Source organism: Sinohyriopsis cumingii, chromosome 5 (assembly GCF_028554795.1).
Source record: "Sinohyriopsis cumingii isolate HCF-2022 chromosome 5, ASM2855479v2, whole genome shotgun sequence".
NCBI lineage: Eukaryota > Metazoa > Mollusca > Bivalvia > Unionida > Unionidae > Sinohyriopsis > Sinohyriopsis cumingii.
Genome location: NC_142965.1, coordinates 116,388,395 through 116,405,658, shown reverse-complemented (window position 1 = coordinate 116,405,658; position 17,264 = coordinate 116,388,395). Strand labels below are relative to the sequence as shown.

The 17,264-nt window shown below is 35.5% G+C and overlaps 1 protein-coding gene across 6 annotated transcripts in view; it reads left to right on the top strand.

Annotated features, from left to right (window-relative positions):
• The window catches only part of LOC149800037 (uncharacterized), a 43,136-nt gene that overhangs the window by 15,136 nt on the left and 10,736 nt on the right, over nt 1–17,264 (top strand). For 2 of the 6 annotated variants that reach the window (XM_089959560.1, XM_089959562.1), the window contains exons 3-15: nt 3,952–4,050; nt 4,773–4,892; nt 5,592–5,660; nt 6,507–6,617; nt 7,947–8,024; nt 8,370–8,456; nt 8,753–8,866; nt 9,222–9,567; nt 10,365–10,559; nt 11,834–12,105; nt 13,479–13,978; nt 15,759–15,773; nt 16,510–16,590. In XM_089959560.1, the coding sequence (XP_089815686.1) occupies nt 3,952–4,050; nt 4,773–4,892; nt 5,592–5,660; nt 6,507–6,617; nt 7,947–8,024; nt 8,370–8,456; nt 8,753–8,866; nt 9,222–9,567; nt 10,365–10,559; nt 11,834–12,105; nt 13,479–13,978; nt 15,759–15,773; nt 16,510–16,590 (2,087 nt within the window). The remainder of the gene's footprint in view (nt 1–3,951; nt 4,051–4,772; nt 4,893–5,591; nt 5,661–6,506; nt 6,618–7,946; nt 8,025–8,369; nt 8,457–8,752; nt 8,867–9,221; nt 9,568–10,364; nt 10,560–11,833; nt 12,106–13,478; nt 13,979–15,758; nt 15,774–16,509; nt 16,591–17,264) is intronic. The other 4 variants (XM_089959564.1, XM_089959565.1, XM_089959561.1 and 1 more) reach the window with 2 other exon arrangements.

The following is a 17,264-nucleotide window of genomic DNA, read 5'->3' as shown; positions in this document are numbered from 1 at the left end:
ATAGACATTTGTAAAACTGAGATTTTCACACATTACTGTGAAACACATCTCAGCAAACTAGACTTTATTACTTACTAGAAATAGGGCTTTAACCAGTAAATTAAAATAATAGACTTTGAAAAACTCGGCCATCTAGTAAAATGATAAGTGTGTGTGTGTGTGTGTGTGTGTGTGTGTGTGTGTTGTATTTTTAACGTAGATTTAACAAATTTAGTGATGCCTAGGACTGGGGTATCATGCCGCAGACATGTAGCATGACGTCCCACCCAGTCACAATATTCTGATACCAGCCCCATAAGTCCTTACTCTAACCTCTTAATGCTGAGCGCCTAGGTTCATGCTAAATGTAAGGCTCTCGGCAGAAAGATTCGGATAGCCAGTAAAATTGATTGATATTTCTTCATTTAAAATAGTAATCCTGCAAAACCTAAACCAAAAACATGCAGACATACTTTAAAAAAAAACAAAAAACAAATTAAACAATCCATCAAAGAAAACAAAATGAACAGTAATAGAGCTCAAGCAACTTACGTCATCGTCAAGGGACCGGACGTTTAATGCAGTACCATTGATAACAACAGTAAAGTTACACAGATGATAATGAAGAAGAAGAAGAAGAAAACAGAAGAAGAAGATGATGATGATTCGAATAATAAAGATAGCATCAAGTTGGAAGTTAAATGATGAGTGACGGAATAACTGTACATAACTTTGACATCATCGATTAAAACTATAATCGATGTTGGGCTTGATATCAGTACAACCACGGGCAAGTTTGAGAAATGTGACGGTGACATGGCCATGTTTTTGAAGAGGCATCAGCGTCCTCTGAAAGTATTTATTGTTTGTTGTATTAGTTTATAACTCTACCAATGAAGCAAAATAACTGAACACACATTACAAAAAGTTTCTTTTTCCCAGTCAACAAATATGAAATGTCCTCCTTAGACACCTGAATTTCATATCAAGATTAGCATCAAACTCTGTTTATTTTAATTTCTCAAATAGCACATGAGCTATCCACAAACCCATCCATCTATAAACGACCTACTTGACACAAACCTCTGCAGGATAGACCTTTTAGCATCTAAGAATGCGTGTTTTGTATCCAACAAGAAATTCCAAGGAAGTATGTCTCGTCTGCCTTCCTGCCTGATGGAAACATGTTTTCTTTTTCAAATGGTTCTGACCTTGCTGGAAGACGAGAAGATGGGTGCGCATGAATAGCAAATTACATAGCAATCAACACTGAGTATTGAGCCAAAACGTAACCAGGACTTTAAATGACCTTGACCATGTCTGAGGGTCAGAGTGAGAATAGGATGTATAAATATGCAAGAGCAGTGGTAGATTTATCAGTCCATATACAACGGCAATCCTTCCCAGAGTTTGGGACTTACTGATTCATCAGACCTTACACGAGAGTAATCCCTCCCAGGGTTTGGGACTTATTCGTCAGACCTTGCACGAGAGTGATCCCTCCCAGGGTTTGGGACTTACTGATTCATCAGACCTTACACGAGAGTGATCCCTCCCAGGTTTGGGACTCAATAACTCATCTGACCTTACAAGAGAGTGATTCCTCCCAGGGTTTGGGACTTACTGATTCATCAGACCTTACACGAGAGTGATCCCTCCCAGGGTTTGGGACTTACTGATTCATCAGACCTTACACGAGGGTGATCCCTACCAGAGTTTGGGACTTACTGATTCATCAGACCTTACACGAGAGTGATCCCTCCCAGGGTTTGGGACTTACTGATTCATCAGACCTTACACGAGGGTGATCCCTACCAGGGTTTGGGACTTACTGATTCATCAGACCTTACACGAGGGTGATCCCTACCAGGGTTTGGGACTTACTGATTCATCAGACCTTACACGAGAGTGATCCCTCCTAGGGTTTGGGACTTACTGATTCATCAGACCTTACACGAGAGTGATCCCTCCCAAGGTTTGGGACTTACTTATTCATCAGACCTTACAAGAGACTGATCCCTACCAGGGTTTGTGACTTACTAATTCATCAGACCTTACACGAGAGTGATCCCTCCCAGGGTTTGGGACTTACTAACTCATCTGACCTTACAAGAGAGTGATCCCTCCCAGGGTTTGGGACTTACTGATTCATCAGACCTTACACGAGAGTGATCCCTCCCAGGGTTTGGGACTTACTGATTCATCAGACCTTACACGAGAGTGATCCCTCCCAGGGTTTGGGACTTATGAACATAGGGATAAGATCTATCTCAAAGCTACCCAGAATTTTATAATGGCCTTCACATTGTCTTAGATAAGAAAGCGGGTATTGATGTGAAATTGTAATACTAACTGCAACAAAATGTGGGAAATCCGTAGTATGTTTCACCCGAAAACTCATAAAAGATATTAGTTTGTGTTTGCATATATTTAAACGTTATACCATTTTACATTTTAATATATTAAATGATAATGTTTCATAACTGTTATAGATTAGTAAACTTCGGACATGTCTAGCGTGTTTTGTCTTCTCTTTTGCCACCCTGTGTATTCACAAGCTGTACTTTGCATAGCGTTTAAATTTAGACATGTGCAAGTTTTCTTCTGCTTTTCCTGTAGAGATGATACAATTTATATGCGTGTGCAGATCCGTTCGCATTATGAAGTTGAAATACTTGACTTTTGTGTATCTGCATACGTATGTTAACTGATGCATTTGCGTTCGCATGTAAGCTGATGTATTTGCATACTCGTGTAAGCTGATGTATTTGCATACGTATGTAAACTGATGTATTTGCATACGTATGTAAATTGATGTATTTGCATACGTATGTAAGCTGATGCATTTTCATACGTATGTAAGCTGATGTATTTGCATACGTATGTAAGCTGATGTATTTGCATACGTATGTAAATTGATGCATTTGCATACGTATGTAAGCTGATGTATTCGCATACGCATGTAAACTGATGTATTTGCATACGTATGTAAACTGATGTATTTGCATACGTATGTAAGCTGAAGTATTTGCATACGCATGTAAACTGATGTATTTGCATACGTATGTAAGCTGAAGTATTTGCATACGTATGTAAGCTGATGTATTCGCATACGCATGTAAACTGATGTATTTGCATACGTATGTAAACTGATGTATTTGCATACGCATGTAAACTGATGTATTTGCATACGTAAGTAAACTGATGTATTTGCATACGTATGTAAACTGATGTATTTGCATACGTACGTAAGCTGAAGTATTTGCATACGCATGTAAACTGATGTATTTGCATACGCATGTAAACTGATGTATTTGCATACGTATGTAAATTGATGCATTTGCATACGTATGCAAGCTGATGTATTCGCATACGCATGTAAACTGATGTATTTGCATACGTATGTAAACTGATGTATTGGCATACGCATGTAAGCTGATGTATTTGCATACGTATGTAAACGTATGTGCATGCATGGCCTGTTAGGAAGCTAATAAAGTGGTCTTGATATCGATTATTTCACTTCTACATCATGTTATTTAAGATCCGTGGTTTTTGTTGTTGTTGTCGTTGTTGCTGCTGCAACTGCTGCTGCGGACGACATTGCTGTTGCTTATACTATTTATCTTACTACTACTACTACTACTACTACTACTGTTCTCATCGACATTATTATGGGGTCAAAATACTATATTTTCTTCAGAAAACGCAAATTTATTCCGTTAGCAATATTTATTGCACCGGTTGCATGTGATTGCTTTGATTTGCTGATATAGTAAAATATTCATTTTAATCTGTAATCACTCGAACAAACTTTCTTCTTAAATTTAAACAATTTAGAGAAATCTGTATTTCGAATAAAATGCTTTTAACTTTCAATAATAAAATAAAATGCAACGTTAAATGAACAAAATAATCAGACAGCGAATTGATAGAAGTCACTAGTCTAAGGTTAATTTTATTTCCTTGCAGGTTTCTCAGCAAACCAGCAGAGTTTATCGATGATGTTCTATTTGGGGTTGGCAAAATCTGCAATCACTTGAGCTCGTACCTACTCTTCAAGAAACAAAAGTATGTTAAAATAACTTACGTTTGCACATTTACTTTAGGCATAGAACGTGTGTGCGAGGTCTGTGTGTGCATGTGCCAGAGAGAGAGAGAGAGAGAGAGAGAGAGAGAGAGAGAGAGAGAGAGAAGGTGAGGTAGGGATATATAACATGATAAATAAACAAGACACTTACTGAAAATGAGACCAAGTTACCTTTCTCTTAAAACCCGCTCATTCAACACTAATTCATTTAGATATTGATTTTACAAGCAGACTTCCCGATGAAACGACAATAAATAGATTGAAAGTATGTACGATAGAGACAACTTATTTCTGATTTTGTTTATTAGAGAGCAGAACATAAAATCTTTTAGGGGAACTAAAGGAAAATATTTCTTATTTTAGTAAGTTAATTTTCCCCTCCCTTTATTTACAAACACCACCCACCTAACCCGATACCGAAAAGGAAAAAATGAAATAAATTGTATTTTAAGTGTTTTTTTTTTTTTGTTTTGTCCTGGATAAGACTCCATCTATAAAACTTCATAGAAACAGAGACAGAGGAGTCAGGGGAGGGGACTAGCTGTGCACAGTTAAAAATTGTAAATGAGATATGCTAAGTCTAAGGTAAAGCGTTTGAGTCGCACAAGAATTAATAATGGATATATGTCCTTTTAATCGTATTCGCGTGTAACAGTCTTTCAGTTGTTTGTTTTTCATTTTTCCCTTCTTTTCTACTTACAAGAATCCAGACCAATTTTCCACTGACGACGTTTGTCGGGATTCTTTATGACATATCGGATACCCTGAGTATTGCTCGAGACATTCTACTGCAGCATCCGGAGGAAAAACTCTCAGTGAAACAGTTAGTAGATTGATACGGTACACATGGTATATATCTTTGTATCACGTGTACCCAGCTTTCTTCAACACAGACCCAGATCTGCTGTCGCATAATGTAACACTACATCAAATTCATTGCTGGTTTCGGGAAATAGAGAAATTTAATATGGCATATATCTTGATTTCGCGATGGTAGACTTGGATTTATTATGTTTGCTATTGAGCGAGGGTTTTTCACACGTATATGTACGGCATTATTTTATTGACATCTATATTTTGTTGCTGTAGTACGTTCTATTTCAGATGTTTTTATCTTATCACAAATAATTTAATTTTCGGTACAATTGCCTTTCATTCATCTAAACCTCCAACCAGAATCAGATAATTTTGAAAGCGATCGCATTTTCGGATGCAATAACGCACCAGCAAATATACCATCTATATCCGTATTATTTTTTGGTGGGGAAATAACTTTAGAAATCGAGTATGCATTAATGCTATTTTAATTTTTCTTTTTCTTTTGTATTTAATATCTAAAACTAAAACTATTTTAAAACTTGCTTTCACTTGCTACTGGAAAATTTGACGCATCATTTGTGTGTATCTTATTATAATTCAACTCTGAAATCTTGTTGGTTTTGACTTTTTTGGATATTTTGTCACTTTTCACAGGTTTCCTCCTGTAAATCAAATTATGAACTATTTTTATATTCTCTTACAGATCTCAAATTGAGTTATTCTGGAAAGACTGTACTCCGTTTCTGTTCATATTCGAGGAGAAGAAATGCTCGTGAGCAAATACTTTTAATATTATTAAATTAGTCATTAAAGATACTCTAAGGAATAATCTTTGTTTTTGCCATTGTTATTGCTGTTGTCATAATGTTGCGTTGTTAAAGATGTTTTTGATTTGTAACCCTACCAGCAATATGACCATAATAGGTATATATCACTCTATGTGACAAGAAACATAATTGTATTAACGTCAGTACTTGACATCATTCTTCAAGAGATAGGAACGAAACCCAGATATACTCACACATATAACACTTGCAGGTTCTTCAGCGTGAATTGCTTATGTGAAGAAAATATTATTTTAAGATAAGGAATTGAATTTTTAAGTTGTTGATGTTTTTATACTACTATTTGGATACATTTCCAGTTGTCAATATTTTTATACTACTATTTGAATACATTTCCAGTTGTCAATATTTTTATACTACCATTTGAATACATCTCCAGTTGTCAATATTTTATACTACCATTTGAATACATTTCCAGTTGTCAATATTTTATACTACTATTTGAATACATTTCCAGTTTCAATATTTTTATACTACCATTTGAATACATTTCCAGTTGTCAATATTTTATACTACTATTTGAATGCATTTCCAGTTGTCAATATTGTTATACTACTATTTGAATACATTTCCAGTTGTCAATATTTTATACTACTATTTGAATACATTTTCAGTTGTTAATGTTTTTATAGTACTATTTGAATACATTTTCAGTTGTTAATGTTTTTATACTACTATTTGAATACATTTCCAGTTGTTAATGTTTTATACTACTATTTAAATACATTTCCAGTTGTTAATATTTTTATACTACTATTTGAATACATTTCCAGATTTCTGCGATCAGATCAGGTTCCTACATTTCTGTACGTTCTCATGGATCTGATACCTACAACAATACAAGTAGGACTTGGATTGTACTGCTCCAGTGAACCCAGATTTAGGTTTGTCATATAAAAATGTTATTAAATAGTAATTTTTATCGCACATGTGCTCTAATATGTTAGAAATGTTCTAACTTTAAAAACAGCTCATTGTTCCAAAAGTTGTATAGACTTTCACACCACAATTTGTACATTGTCATCACGTACCGTTGCTGATGCTTGCTTCTTTGTCTTTTTCGTCTGTAGTTTTCATTAATGAAAACAATCTCTGCACTTTGGAAATGCTTTCTTATTGAGCAACCTGGATATGTTTTTATTTTAAAATATGAACTTGAGTCCAAAGCGTTTCTTCTGAAACAGAAAAAACCATGGAAAGAGACGAAACCTTTACTGAATGCGCATTGCGTTTATATATTATTCAGCAACGTGTTACATTTGATCAGAATGTTCTATAGTTACAAGACGAAATTATTTGTCTTTAATGGTTTTGTTGATGATTTGTTATACCAGTCTTTTTTCTCTTTTTCACCAGGAATATAGTAACAATTTTGTAAGTCAAAATGCCAGACAGTAGGCCATGTTGTGTGCGTGCTTTTATTAGATAGGCAAGAGAACATGAACACAACTATTCAAACACACACATTCAATGTCGTTGCTGCCGTTATGTTCGTCTTGTGTAATGCAGTCCTGCGGTAGTATGCAATGAAATACAATTTTAATTTTAACATTCTCTCTTGCTTAGCTTTTTTGCCCGCTATAAGAAAGAAAGCAGTGTGTATATAATAAGATTGTCCTACCTTACGTTTTTCTACTACGAATGCCCTGCTACGCATTTCTGTTAACCACTGTACTTTAATGAAGGATCCGGTGAATCACATTGGCTATAATGGTGTTTTAGAGAGGCACGCACATACACGTAGATGCATGACCCCATATCCAGAAGTGTAAAAGAATCTAATTAAACCCAAACAAATTGGTCTGTGTGGGGTCACGTAGAGAAACAAATCAAGGCTTGGTGACTGTAACTATGCATTTACTGCAATATTTTATGTATCGAATTTTTTAATTTTAACCTTAAATGTGTTTGAAGAGATCAGACACTTGGCCGTTTGCTCTACCATGAGTACGTGCTGTATTTTATGCCAGAGTAATAGTTATCCAGTTGATATCCTGAAGTAAACAGTACTACGAGTATGAGAAATAATACAAATTTCGAGGAAGGAAATGAAGAATATTTAATACTGAAATTAATAATGACACTTTTTGTTCACCTTTTAGAAGTTACGGACATTTTCATAAGATACTGTTGATTAAGATGTTACTTGATCTATCGTAAAATCAATCAGTTTTTAAGGTTAATTACTTAATATTTCTCTTTTTATCTTTAAGGGGCCTTGATTGCTTTATGGAGACATGTTTGCGTCTTTCAAAAGTTCTAGTTGATCAAGGAGAGTTCCTAACATTAGCGTGAGTCCCTCTCTCTCTCTCTCTCTCTCTCATATCAAACTCATTAGATGTGAATCTAGAAGTTAACATTCAGATTAGGTCTAAATGTCTGTCAAATGATTAACAGTTGTGAACATTGCTACTGTTTTCTTTCACAACTCTGCACTTTTACAACTCTACATTTTGCTAACTCGACAAATTGGTCACAGTTGTATTTTCTAAATTATAATTTATCCAAATATTGCGTATCAATCCTGCCTTGCAGATAAAAGTTGCTATTTTTTAAAAATATATATTATTCCGACGTTTTGTTCTGTTAAGAAGCGATGCTGTTTAATTATGTTGCTATTGCATGTTTATGGACAGGGATCAATTAGAGCCGATTTTGATACCCTTCCTCCGACAATGGGTCCTGTATGCCCTTGAGGTCCTTCAAAATGGGGTCAAGACACGGTCAGTATCATATATATTTTACCTCTATTGTTAGACTATTTCTTTGTTACTTTTTATCTTTATTTATAATATTTTAACAATAAGATATAAATTTTCCTGCTTAAAAGTTTTCATCCGCAATTGATGGTTTTACAAAATTGCTAACGTCTTCAAATGGAATCTGTAATTTTAGGATGGCACAGTTTGGGAAAAGTATTTGTATCTAAATAACATCTCTTTAGTGATCTATCCTTTTTGTAAAACGTTCAATGAAAATACGTTTACAAGATGCTGATTTTAAGGTTACCTGGTTTCAGTATGACTCGGACTGAGTCGAAAGAAAAATCAAACGATAATAATCAGGAACGTCAGCGACCAAAGACATGGTCTGCATCCTCTCAGGACGATCAGGGTGATTCAGAGGAACATAAGTGAGTAAATATTGATGTTGCTGCTGCTACTACTACTACTATAAGTACTACTCATCATTGATGATAATTGATCTTATATATATATATAAAATAAACAACACCAACACGTTCAATGTGTGACCGGTTTCGCTTTATTGCTTCATCAGACTATATATATATATATTTTATGTGGTGTCATTGCTTCCTGATTTCCTACTAAAATGATCATCACATACATACATAGAAACTCATTTTAATTTTTGTGTACGTGCTTGTCTTGTGTGTATGGGTGAGACAGACATATGCATTGTGAAGGCAGAACTCTGGATACTAAATACATATTTTCCTCTTTACGTTGCATTACTCTTTGTCTAAGGACCAAAAGTGACTCTGACGCGGAAATGTGCCTGGGACCACTAAAGGTTTACCACTCGTCTCGTGTTCGAGCCACGTGTTTGCCCAGCCACTGGCTAAAAGTTGCACGTGCACGAATGGTCTGCTGTCCTAATGAGCTCCGAAAACACTGTTTGGAGGAGGCAGGTCTGAAAGAGAACCAGAAGTTGGTATCCAATATCTACCTAGCGACAGGTCCCCAACACAGTTCCTGTAAGGGTATTAAGCTGCATTGTCCTCTCATTAAAAAGTATGAGGACCTTTCTTTGAGATTATTTGTCAAAGTCAAGAAGGGAGAAGTGTGGAGAACGGCAAAAACCAAGTGGGAGGTAATTATTACTTACTTTTTCTTTACATGTTTACTTATTTTCAATACCTACATCAGTATCGAAGTATTGATTAGATACATTTAATACCAATCACACATTTGTGAAATAACATTAGTTTTTGTCTCGTCCTCATTCGTTTACACATCTAATAATATACACTTTACGAATGAATCATCTTTGTTTGTTTGCGTTTCGTATTTGTAGCTGATGATGTTTGGTAACTTCATCAGTTATTATACTAAGTAAACACTGTCCTACAAAGCCTTGGAGATTATATAATATTAAATTGTTGCTCTTTCAGCTTTGCACCATACAGCTAATTTTTCTTAAATTGCTGCAGTAGAGGCATATATTTGTTGTTACCAATATTATTTAAAATTTTTTATGATTTTCTTTGGTTGATGATGGTTATCAAAGTCAATATGATACATGCCTTCACTTTTCTGTCTCCCGATGTTTGAATTATCTGCATGATGAATGAGCAGAAAATATTTCCAGAAGTATTCTCTCTGTCTGTCTGTCTGTCTTTCTCTCTCTCTCTCTCTCTCTCTCTCTCTCTCTCTCTCTCTCTCTCTCTTTCTCTCTCTGCAGTCATAACTGTAACCCACCCTTCTTGCTACTCCTCAAGCATATTTGTTTTTCACAATCTGATATTTCAACTTGTGCCTACACGCCACTTACATGTGCCTAATATATCATGTATTATTCTGCACAGAAGCGAGTACACATTACTACCATTGTTTGTTCTGTTGTTCTTTTGAGAAAGAAAAAAAAAACCATCAACTGATATTTTACAGCAACTGTACGACAAAGGTCAGTTCCTGACCTTCGAAGAAGAATTTGTAGAGGGTTTCATGGCCGTGGAAGAAATACCCATGGTTGTAAAGGAAATTGGTCCCAAAGGAGGACGTCTGAGCACAGAATACGACAAAAGAATCGAAGCGGAAATCCCAAATGGAGTCAAGAGAGACATTTCTAAAGTCCAAATGATGGTATGATTAATAGAATCTTTAAAAAAAAAACAAATACGTTTACAGATACCATCACTAGCTCCGAAAATGCTAAACTCTTTCATTGCTTATATTTTCATTAAGTTAAACTGATCAATTGTTAAAGGAACAAACGATTCTGTTTTCACTGGCACTTGATGTTTTGAACAAAATTTAGAGGAGGAATGCATAATATTGCTATACGATATTATAGTAAGAATGAGGAATTGCAAATGTACGCAAAATCACGAAACGCATATCACTAGGTCATATTCCAGAGTATTTAATTGAGACTTGGTCGGATTAAACGGCTGCTCAAAAATTAACTGTTGAATTCTATGTGCAAGGAAAATAAAGTTCTGAATTCAACACACAAACAAAATCAACTCTTACATACTGTTTCCCTTATCCCAAGGTTCTAAACACTTTTGCTTTAATCAGTTATATGTTCAGTAATTACAACCTTTAAGAACCAGTTGAAGTATACTGCAGACGAAGAACAGTATGAATCAATCAGAGTCGTACTTGTTCAATGGCATTTATACTAATGGAAGTGGCGGTTCCATACTCTTGAGCTCGGAAAATAATTTTCAAATGCTTTGCGTTTCGGTGCTGTACCTTTATCCCAGCTATTCACTATAAACCACTTCATTATAACACGGTTCCGTTACAAGGCGAGCAATGTCATGGATCCAATTTCAATACGCGGCTGCAAAATTTGTGCCATGTTCTTCGTTACAAAACGGTATTTTCAATGGTTCTCGTTGACAGTATTATAATGAGGAATATTGTAATAATAATAATAATAATAATAATAATAATATGCATTATCTAGGTATATAGAGATGGCCTACTTTATAACTGCCTGTGTGTTGTAAGTTTGCTAATTTTGTCAGATTATGGTTAAGGAAAGAATTATAGCTATATACAGATAGATGTGGCCCAATAACTTGTGTTTATAAACAGCTAGAATAGAAATTCATCAGGGCGGTTTCTTTGTCATAATATCAATTCGACAGTACTTGTTTTATTGTCGACTAGATAACATTACACTGTAATATGAAATTATTCACTGACCCTGAAAGGTTCTAATAAAAAATATCAGTGTCATCTTAAAACATATTTGATTATCGCATGCAGGGAAAAATAACATATCTGCCATGTAAACAATATCACTTCCGATTCTTCAGCGATAACAGAAATGGAATTCAAAATTCTACTTGACATGAAATGTTAAATGTGGTTCATTTGCATCATGCATTGATTTAACTTACCAGATTCAACCAGTTGATCGCCCTAGGGAACAACTGTACAGGGAATCATGTCCTGACGTCTTTCATTGCATTAAGTCCACATCCAGTGCAGTGGAGATCAGTGGAGCCTCTTCTGAACGAGATATTGCCATAAAAATTCCATTCGATGTCTTGAAGGATGCACAGACGAAAATCTTGGTGTTAAAATACACTAATGATCACATTGAAGTGAGAGATGCTTCCAATCTTGAGAAGGGCGATGGAAACTTTTATACCATTCCTTCTAGGAATGGAGGGTAAGTTTACATCTACATTTTGTCAAGCCAGTGTTATTTTGTTTATTATTGCTACGCCTCAGTTCATCTTTTGTTACGGACTAATGATTTGACAGTTGTCATTTAAGCCGCGCAGTTTTAGTATGGTTACGGCGAGAATGCATTACCACATTGTACAGCCCCTGCTGACAGTAGAACACAAATACACCGCGCTTTGAACGTTGCGCAAAATTGCCATTGATTAAAAAAAATTGGGATTTTTTAAAAGTCTAAATAAAAATATATTTGTTTGAGTGAATCAAAATATCTGCGCATACACTTGTTTTCTTATGGCTACATCAATTATGCCAAGGGTGAAAAACCATGTAATAATAAGATTGTTATATACATTATGTGTTTGTCACGTGGAACACACCACCTATTGTTTTTTCACCATGCTCCTGGTAGATCACTACTTAGTTCAACTAGTCCGGTTAAATCATTTGACATTTCTTTTAAGACAAGACATTCTTTCATTAAAACGTACTCTTAGAAATCTACCTTATGAAACGGTCCCTTCGGAAAGATTCTTTATTTTTTCATGGGAATAACTTTCATTGAATAAACCGGTCAGTCTTTCATTTATTCTTTTTTTTTAACCTCAGGTGTGGACCAGCAATCATATGTGTATATGTTCTTGCGCTATGAATATTATACAAACTCTTTCCACACATACAACTCATGTTCAAATAATTTCCTCATTTGTAACTACCGATTGTTGTTATATCTCTTCACTTCAATATGTCTTCGTGTTCTTTAGTAAGAAGCACTTCCCGTGTTTGATAAATTGTGCGTTTGTCTTTTTCGAATATTGGACGGCCACCTAGCTATATCGATATAACGAGATAGTAACATGACCATACTATTGAAAATGGACAAGTGCAAAGAAAAATGTCACTCTTGATGGGAAAATCCTCTTTGTTGTCTGCATTCGCAATCCTTCTTATGCATAACCTGAAGGGTGCCTTTCCTGGTTTTGTCTTCATTGTCTCGTGCAATGAATGAGAAGGATTGGTGCCCGTGTCTTGGTAAATATCTAACATATGCAAATATAATTTATCAACTGTTTGAATGTATGAATAAAGAAAAGAGAACACAGTGTTATCCTTCTTTTTATCTGAGACAATAACGTGTGTCATGAATTTGAAGTTAAAACCCAAAGAATAATCCTGCTGGGTGACCGACACGACTACAGATCTTGTGGAATAACCTGGCAGCTACTGTTTGTATTAGGTTTCAGCAAAATAGAAGACGTTTCCACGTATAACAATCCATCCAAAATAAATAACGCTTTGCAAATTATACATAAATCTAGACTGCTTAGTTAATGACACATTCTCCGATTTTACATACAGAACAGTGCTGGCTACAGTTGATCCAGATGTGTACGGCCAAAATACAAGTGACAGTGATATCAGGAGAGAGATGGAAGTAATCCTAGGAAAAAAACAGCTATGCAAACTGATGATATTCGTGGAACTTCAGCATAATAAGCTTGACCTTGACAACTGCGTCTTCCAAATAGCGTGTGCAGAAAAATACAGAGTAGATGAAGTTATCAGGGAAAAATCAAAGTCTGGTTTAGTGGAAGTTCCAAAAAGTCAGTCTTCCGATCGTTTACTCAAGCAGGCCGATGATATTAAACTGGAAATGAAGGGAAGTATTCAATTGGATGAAGACATTCCAATGGAAGCTTACACCTTAACGTATTTAGAGGGTTCCGACAATTACCTACGATTTCCAGTGAAATTATTGGACAGAAATGGACGTATCACATTCCTTCTTCGCCACGGGAAAGATGACTCCATACTGCACACGTTTTTCTGCCCCATATCCACTATTTTGGAATTAATGTGTGAGTACAATCTAGTCTTAAAGATCTTATCAAGTGTAGTGAATCTAATGTTTCATGGATGTTTTTGTTTCAGTATGTATGCTTAATGGACAGTAGTTTTAAGTACTAACGATGTACACGGTAGAAAGGGACACACGGTAGACAATATATATATATATATATATATATATATATATATATATATATATATATATATATATATATATATATATATATATATATAGATAGATAGATTTGTTGGTGAATAGGTGGAATCCAGCTGTTCTATACAAATTCTATTCACCTAGGAGAATGAAAATGATCACGTAATATTTTATATATAGCTTACCATCATGTCATACCTTATTTCATGGCGATATTTTATATGTAAATGGAATATGTTCTCATCACATAAAGTTATAGGATACAATTTCATAATATAAATTAAAGACGACTGCAAAAGAGCCTGATGAAAATAAAAAAAGATTACATAAATATCGAGACCAGAAATGAAAGCATAACTTGGGTGCTGATAACTTACTCTGTACCCAATTTATTTGCTTCAGGCTACAATTTATAAAACTTGCGTTTTGAACAAAAAAACAGTTTCTCATACATGCTAATGACCATCGAATAATTACGATAAGGATATATTTCTTGGAGGTAAAGTTTTCATTGTATGTACAGCGTTTTAAAACTTCTTACAGCGTATTAAAACTTCTTACAGGGTATTAAAACTTCTTACAGCGTATTAAAACTTCTTACAGCGTATTAAAACTTCTTACAGGGTTTGTGAGGTAACGTATTGTAATATATTTGGAGTATGCGCATTTAGTTATAGCGCCCCGTTTTAAGGAATTCTGTGATTTGTGTGAATACTTGTGTGATTATTGGAATTCGGTGCAGTGGAAATATTCCTTAGACCCAAATAATTAGCCAATTACTAGGTGAAAACGTCACGGAGTGAAATGTTAGTGAGTTTTCATGATACCATGGTTCACTAGTAGTGAATTCTGGTCAAAACCGAATGAGTTTCCCTGGAATACCATAGTCCCTATTAAAATCTAGTGGTGTGCATTAGTGGTGTGACTGCAGTGGCAGTATTTACGGTAGGAATCCGGTAAATTGCACAAAGGAACAAATAAGAAGGGACTTGGCAGATGCCGTTATGTCGCCATGGTGGCAAATGTGATGCAGTTGTGCTGCCGAAATGTTCCTGGAAACCATGGATTGACTGGCCTAAGGTGGCGTAGTTAAAATAGTTCCCCGTGTTATGGGATAGTTGTTTAGTTTCTACGGCGTGAACTGCTGGCGGTACGGAAACCTCACGAAGAAGTACCATGCAGATGTGCAGTTGATAGATATTTGGCAGGTTGTGAGATCTGTGGTCTTGCTTTGTTAGTGTAAAATTTATGTATAGAACGGACACGTCAGGCTTTCTAATTTACAGCTGAAGTTGTATGGAATTATTTTGAACTCCGGCGTAAACTTATGACTTCTAGCGGGAATCTCGCCAGGGTTTGACACCGCTCAGTTAAATAAAGACCTTTGGCTTGCAGCAATATGAATACAGTAAAGAATAGTAGAATAGTACATTTGTACAGATTTGTTTTCTTCTCGTGTTTGTCAGTATGTATGATTCCTAAGTTAATTAATTTCCGATACACTTTGTCAGAATAAAGTAGTTAATATTCACACAAAATGCAGTCAAATTCCAACTATATTCTGTTCAGGTTTTCAGATAAACTACATGCATAATATATAATATTACTGTCTTCATGTTTTTTTCCTGGTGTTATAGCTCCCTATGCGACTAGTAAGTACATTTTTGGATTACCTGTAACAATTTTTGAATAACGAGTCAGTAGATGCATCGTCTTTTGTGCATGGACATTATGCATGGTTTATTCGCCTTTCTTGTTTTTATGTTTTTAAAAAAAACGTTTTATCCTATTGCTCATTTTGAGCAATAAATGATTTTTTTTTTAAAACTGCGCTTAACTTTGAATCGTCGTATTTGCACGTATATAACGCACATCCACCTGCTAACAAGATTGACCCAGATCTGCCTGCGCATAATGCATCGGAAAATCGGGTTCTACACTGCTTTGTAGAACTTATTATTTCAAGACAACGGCGTGGCCCCCAATCTGACTGAGCATAATGCATTTCGATCCAAGTCTATAAGGTTTGTTCTACTTATTACTTCAGAGGAATAGCTTTGACTCGAATCTGTCGGCAACAATGCGCAGGTTGATCCGAGTCTACTCTGTTTACAGCTCAGAGTGGGTTATGTTTGGTTAAAAATGGTAATAAGTCCTCTTTGATTTAAGTTTCCAAAGATCCCACTTTGCGATACTATTGCGTAACATTTTCCCGGATATTTTTGAGATAACCTGATAAATCTTAATCTCTTTATGGGAGATCAGTCACAAGACCTGTGCAAAAGATGATGCGTAATTGTTGTGCTTCTAGTTTGCTGTTATCGTAATTTAGTCAAATCTCACATTGCGATGGTATGTGCACCTTTAGAACTAGAACGTCTTTTGCAGCTAACACACGTCCAAGGTCCAGTAGCTCTCGAGATTCAGAGGCTAGCGAGGGGCATGACGAGGTTTTCTTGGTTGACGAAGGTATTTTTGTAACATCTTTCTAAAATTTCATGATACGAATTATACAGATGTCTCCTGTCCCCTTCCGTCTCCAATGCTCCACATAATTCACGAAATGTAACACATGCATGCCTCGACTTACGAATAGTAAAGAGCAGTAAATAGACCATATAACCTCCCAAGAAGCAGGTGCTTACGTTAAGGAAGTTAGTACCAATGATATGCTAGTACGAGGGATATGCTAGTACTAGGGATATATTGGTACTAGGGATATGTTATATGTCTTTTGCAGCTAACGCACGTCCGAAGTCGAGCTAGGGATATGCTAGCGCTGCGAATATGTTATATCTTACTAATAGGGAAATGTTAGTACCGGGGATAGGTTATATGTTAGTGCTAGGGATATGTTAGTACTAAGGACATACTACTAGGGATATGTTAATACTAGGGACATGCTAGTACTAGGGATATGTTAGCACTGGGGATATGTTATATGCTACTACTAGGGATATGTTAGTACTAGAGACATATTACTACTAGAGATATACTAGTACTAGGGATATGTTAATACTAGGGACATGCTAGTCTAGGGATATGTTAATACTGGGGATATGCTAGTACTGGGGATATGTTACTTTCAGGCATATTCTAGTACTAGGGATATGTTACTATTAGGGATATATTTATTCAAGACT